This window comes from Gossypium hirsutum, chromosome D05 (assembly GCF_007990345.1).
Source record: "Gossypium hirsutum isolate 1008001.06 chromosome D05, Gossypium_hirsutum_v2.1, whole genome shotgun sequence".
NCBI classification, from domain to species: domain Eukaryota; kingdom Viridiplantae; phylum Streptophyta; class Magnoliopsida; order Malvales; family Malvaceae; genus Gossypium; species Gossypium hirsutum.
In genome coordinates, this window is record NC_053441.1 from 675,048 (window position 1) to 681,047 (window position 6,000).

The 6,000-nt window shown below is 32.7% G+C and overlaps 1 protein-coding gene and 1 non-coding gene across 2 annotated transcripts; both read left to right on the plus strand.

Annotated features, from left to right (window-relative positions):
* The first annotated feature begins 801 nt into the window (after positions 1 to 801).
* TRNAR-ACG (transfer RNA arginine (anticodon ACG)) lies at positions 802 to 875 on the plus strand. The gene has a single exon. It is a non-coding gene; the product is annotated as a tRNA-Arg (tRNA).
* A 1,453-nt stretch (positions 876 to 2,328) lies between these two features.
* On the plus strand, positions 2,329 to 5,003 carry LOC107907470 (late blight resistance protein R1-A-like). Its single transcript, NM_001326995.2, has one exon. It carries the CDS (start codon positions 2,385 to 2,387, stop codon positions 4,977 to 4,979), a length of 2,595 nt encoding a protein of 864 aa, NP_001313924.2. The 5' UTR covers positions 2,329 to 2,384; the 3' UTR covers positions 4,980 to 5,003.
* The last annotated feature ends 997 nt before the right edge of the window (positions 5,004 to 6,000 follow it).

Consider the following 6,000-nt stretch of genomic DNA (forward strand, 5'->3'; position numbering starts at 1 on the left):
TTTTTTCCAAATGTGTAGGTCCTTGAAAGTTTTATGATTTTCAATTTCATGATTACCACCCAATTAATTTCATCTGTGAAATAGGACAATATTGGTGAGCATTTAAGCATACTCAATTCTCGAATTTCATCTCTTTAGTTGGTCAAAGTACCGTTCGGGTTCTTGCACTAAAAGTGAGATTACATTTTGCCTCAATTACTCAACAAATGGACAAATTGATCCATGTACATTAGCTCAAACAACAAAATGGTCCTTTTGTCAAAAATTTCATTCACTTCTACTGTTTGAAACTAGTTCCTGTACTTCAATAAGAGGTACACGTGACACGTCATGTAACAGCCTGTTTTTCAGTGGTGTCAGAAACAGTGGTTTCGGGGCCACCAAATTCAACAAGTAAGTTCGTAAATATTATTATTTAATATTTATGAGTCAAATGTAATTTTTAAAAAGGTTTTTGATTTGATAATTTATGTTATATAAGTGATTTATTAAGTTCAAGTGGTTTTAGAAATATGAGATATCGAGACCTAGTTTTTATAAACTAAGCCGTAAATATTTTTATAAGTATTTACGAAGTGTTATTAAGGTGGTATTAAATTTTTGTTAAAAAATTTTAACGTTTCCGTAGTTAATTAAGAGAAAAGGACCAAATTTTAAAAAAAAGTGCATTCCCGAAACTCTATTCCCGTAAATCAAACTCGTAAATATTTATCACATCTTCTTAACCCGAAATGGCTGGGGAGAGAAAAGGTTCCTTTTTTTTAGGGTACTCCTGGGAACAGATCCAGTGGAGACGAGGTGGGGCATGTAGCTCAGAGGATTAGAGCACGTGGCTACGAACCACGGTGTCGGGGGTTCGAATCCCTCCTCGCCCACAACCGGCCCAAAAGGGAAGGACCTTTCCCTCTGGGGGTAGGAAAATCATGATCGGGATAGCGGACTATTTGTGTAGTTGATTAGGTTTTAATTAAGTGAATTTGCTCGAATTAAAAGTAATTAGGTATAAGAACTAAATTGCATATAGGGTGAAAGTTAAATTATAGATTAAAGAAAAACTTAAGGGACTAAATAAGAAATTATGTCATTGGCATTAAATGAGGCGGCATAAGAATGAAGATATTTATAAAATTTAAAGTTAAAACATATATTATAATATTATAATATTATATCTTAATTATTATATTATATTATATTATATTATATTATATTATATTATAATGATAAAAGAAAGAAAGAAAGAAAAGAAAAAGGAAAGAAAGGAAGGAAAAAGCCACGGCCTTTAGAAAGAAAAGAAAAAGGAAAGAAAAAGCCATTGTCCAAAGTTTAATTGATTAGTCAATTTAGTCTTTTTTTTTGTAATTTTTATGTTTTTTGAATCTCGGTGTTAAATACTACCCGACTCATGTCAAAATTTTAGAAATTATTGAGGTTTTAAGTGTTGTCTATGTTGAATAATTTTAGTATTAGAGACTAAATTGATAGATTTTTAAGTTAGAAACAAAAAAGGATTAAATTGTAGAACAAATAGTAAATTTTGAGTAATGGGACTAAATTGTGAAAATTTTAAAATTTAGAGATTTAAGTAAAATTAGAGAGTTAAATCTAGTTTAAAGTGTAAATTGAATGAAAATATAGAATTGATTATGAAGAAATAAAATAACTCTCGATTTAAAGACTAAATTGAAAATTCAATAAGTTTATTAAATTGCAATTTTTTGTGGAGATAAATTGACTTTTTAGTTAGATGATAACAGCACTGATGTAAGTTAAAATAATATATATTTTTTAAAAATATGAAATGAATTTACATACTTTTATAAATAAAATAAATTAATTCGACTAGAATTAAGATTATGCATTCACACTTCCACTAACATTAATATATAAAATGTTAATTATCCTTTCGTAGAAGCTTCATTTGATATGATTAGATTTAATTACTTGAATATTAATCTTAAGGGTAAAATATGCCGTCAGTTCTTATACCTTTTTTAAATTAAAATTTAGTTCCTGTACTTTTATTATTAGAAATTTAATTTCTTTATTTTTCAAATTTAGGTATTGTACTTTGTTGATGTGATATTTTAAAATTAAAAAAATATTTACTTAATAGCCATCTAACTAAAACAATAACATTGTAATGAATATAAATTTAATAAAATAATTTTAACAAATGAACTTGAACTTTGAAATCTGAGAAGTAGAGGGACTAAATTCCTAGAAATAAAAGTATAGGGACTAAATTCTAAATTTACAAAGAATATAGGGACTAATGTCATGTTTTAACCTAATCTTAACCTTTTATAAATGCACTGCAAGGGTAAGGTCCAGTTTCCGAAATAGCAGAGGCAAAATTGTTATTGAGTGACTAAAAATTAGCGAGGATGGAATCCATTCATCTTGTAACCGAGCTTTTACATTTTGTGATCCCATACCTAATAAAACAAGTTCAGTTGATTAAAGGAGCCCCTGAACAAGTCCGATCACTTCATAGTGAGCTGCAATTTATTGAGAAGAGCCTCAAGCAATACGAATCATATGATCGCATCTTCATGGAAGATAACACGGTGCAAGAGTGGCTGATCCAAATCCGGAGTTTAGTTCCCGAGACAAAGGGCATCTTCAACACATATAAAACTGCAAAACATGTCCAAAACCAAAGGAAATGGCCCAACAGGTGGCTTAATGCTGTTCCTCATGTTTTAGAGCTTCGTGATATCGGAAAAAGAGTTAGGAAGATGAAGAAGAAAATTGAAGAAATTAATAGCTACAAAAACAAGTATTGCCTTGAAAGCCAAGTAGCCAGGCCCAAGCGCAATTCAGAGTGGTTGGAGAGGCAAAGGAGGGAGGTTGAGGAGGAAAACGTGGAGGGGTTCGAGGTTGCGATTCAACAAGTGACCAGTATGTTGCTGACTAAAGCATTGACGCGTGAGGTTGTTTCAATTGTTGGGACGGCTGGATCCGGCAAGACGACTCTAGCCAAAAAGATTTATCGGACTATGAGCAAGCAGTTTGAACATCCTGCATGGGCCTTTGTGCCGAGTATATATAGCATGAGGGACCTGTTGTTGGACATCCTTAAGGACCTGATGCCACTTGGGGAGGAGACGTTGAAACTGGATGATGTGAGTTTGGCTCAGAAGCTAAGGAATTTCTTGCAAGGCAAGAAATATCTCGTTGTCATCGATGGTGTAGAGGAAACTCAACTATGGGAGACTTTAAGAAAGGAAAAGGTATTCCCTAACGAAAATCATGGAAGTAGATTGTTGTTGACTACTCGTTCAACAAGGGTGGCTTCACTAGCAAGTTCATCACGTGATCACGTTCATAAAATGGATCCTTTGGACGAGACGTCGAGGTGGACTCTCTTGAAAAAGCTGGTTTTCAAAGATGGAAGGTGCTATCCAGAATTAGAGCACCTCGGGAAGCAGATTGCCACCAAGTGTGATGGGCTTCCACTTGCTATTGTCTCTTTGGCTTCTTTACTAGACAGAGATAAAAGATATGGGCAGTGGGTAGATATAATTAGCAACGTCAGTTGGTACCTTAATCAACAAGACAGTCCACCATGTTTTGGGATATTAGATTTGACCTATCACACTACTATACCAGAACACCTTAGGAAGTGCCTGCTTTATTTGGGTGCTTACCCTAGTGGATCTGAAATTCTTGCAAGGCAAGTCATCAACCTTTGGGTAGCAGAGGAACTCGTAAAGGATGAAGGTGAATCAAAAGCAGAGGAAATTGCATGGAGATACTTGGAAGACCTATTTAGTCTAAGCTTGATAGAGGTTGTTAGAAAGAGATCAGACGGTGGTATAAGAAAATTTCGAATCCATGAAATTTGGAGGATGTTCTGCGTTTTAAAAAGTGAACGCACCGGGTTTCTTCAAGTTCACACCAAGTTCGTATCACGTTCAAGTAATAACACGCCATGGAGGCCATGGAGGCTTTCCATCCATCACGAGTTGAGGTGCATTTTGTCTAATAATCAGGATTATTTACCCGACATATGCACTTTGCTTTGTTTTCACGACAGGGATAGCCATGATTCGAAAGGATCTAAATTGGATTTCGATCGCTCCCCATGTCTGACCGTGTTGGATGTAGGGTCTACGAGTGTTTCCAAGGTTGATGAAAATATAAAGCGTTCATGTCTTTTGAAGTATTTGAAGCTCAATCATCCTTCCTTGAACCGTCTTCCTCGTACCTTGTTTAGTCTCCCTAATCTACAGACACTTGATATTAAAAACACTTGTGTCATGTTTCCATACTTGCCTAGTGGGATTTGGGGAATGCAAAACTTAAGGCATCTTTTGTTGCCTCCTTACACAATGTTGCCTAAACGTTCTGATCAATCTCGAAAATGTTTATGGCATCTCCAAACTCTTTCAACAATAACTCCTGATGGAAACACGGCAGCTCTCATATTTCATTCCAGGTTTCCAAGCTTGATTAAGTTGTCATTAAATAGCCAAGAAATGGAGAACACAAAGAGATGCTTGGAAAGGCTCTACAAGCTGGGTTGTCTTCAGAAACTAAAGATTATCAACCGTGCTGTGTTTCCAGTACCAAGGACATTCCCAACAAGTCTCGTTAAGGTAAGCTTGGTAAAAACAGACCTAGTTGCTGACGATGTAATGAGAATGTTGGAGTATTTGGATCGCCTTCAGGTGTTGAAACTGCTTAAAAGGTCTATTAGGGGACCCGAGCTGGAAATGAAACCCAACTCATTTCGTCAACTCAGATTCCTCTTCATGGAAGAAATACTTGTTAAAACTTGGAGGATGGGTGATGGAGCCATTGGCAGCCTTGAAGAGTTGACCATCACTCGTTGCCATGAACTAGAATCACTTCCAAAGCAGCTTAGGCATCTCCACTACATACGCCACGTAAAGGTGAATTCTCCCTCTCATTGCTTGAGACGAGAGCTTGAGCAATTAAATGTGCAACAATGTGAAGTCCAAATACATTTTTGATGACAAGAAGAGTGGCTAAACTGTGAAATTAATATTTTTTTTCTAATTTTCTTTTTTATTTTGATGTTAGATCCTGATATATATTTCTTGGGTTTCTAAAGCATGGTTTGGATTGTGTACTTAATTATGTAATAATTTTTGTGTATGAGAGATCACTATTATAAATAATAATTAACTTTTTATCTCATATATCAATTAAAATATATTACATTTATTTATTAAAAATTTGTAACCTTTTAAAAATAATATATTATAAATTTCAATTTTTAGAATATTAATAGGTTATGTTATGACCAATTTGTATCGATTTTAATTTACTTAAAAAAATTTTGTATGCTGAAAAATAAAATAAATTTGTTTCCAAACTCTATGCAATTATAAGGTGAATAATGTGAAATTATTCAAACTGCTTGATATTATTTTTATTCGAATTTTTTATTTTTTATTTTTAAATTATCAAATATGTAAAGTTATATTTGATATTCCCTTTCAATTAATTCAAAAGTGTCAAAAAAATCTAGTTTAATCTCATTACTAAGAGAAAAAATAAAAACAATTAATTTGTTACATTTAAGATTTATTACATTATTTTTTTACCATTTTTTAATATACAAAAATTAAAATTAAAGGAATTATATTCAAAGGGGTTTTTTATAATTGTTGTCATAATGTGTATAAATACTCAAATATTTTGAGGCATAAAATAATTTTTTTTTCATTTTTATATTAAAATATTGCACTTAATGTATATATTAAATATAGTTCCATTTGTCAAACATTAAAGTTATCACATAAACTTATTTCTTTTTTTCTCTAATACATTACTTTAATGTGTGTATATACATATATATTTGAAAGCGGTCCATAGGTAATTAAAAACTACAAAAATGCGAAGAAATTATTATTAAATTCATTATGTTGCATAACTCGAAATTTAAAAACCCATAAATAAAATAAGATGACTACAAGTAGCCATCAATCAACTCAAATTAAGTACTAGCAAGAAAAGGGGAACAATTGC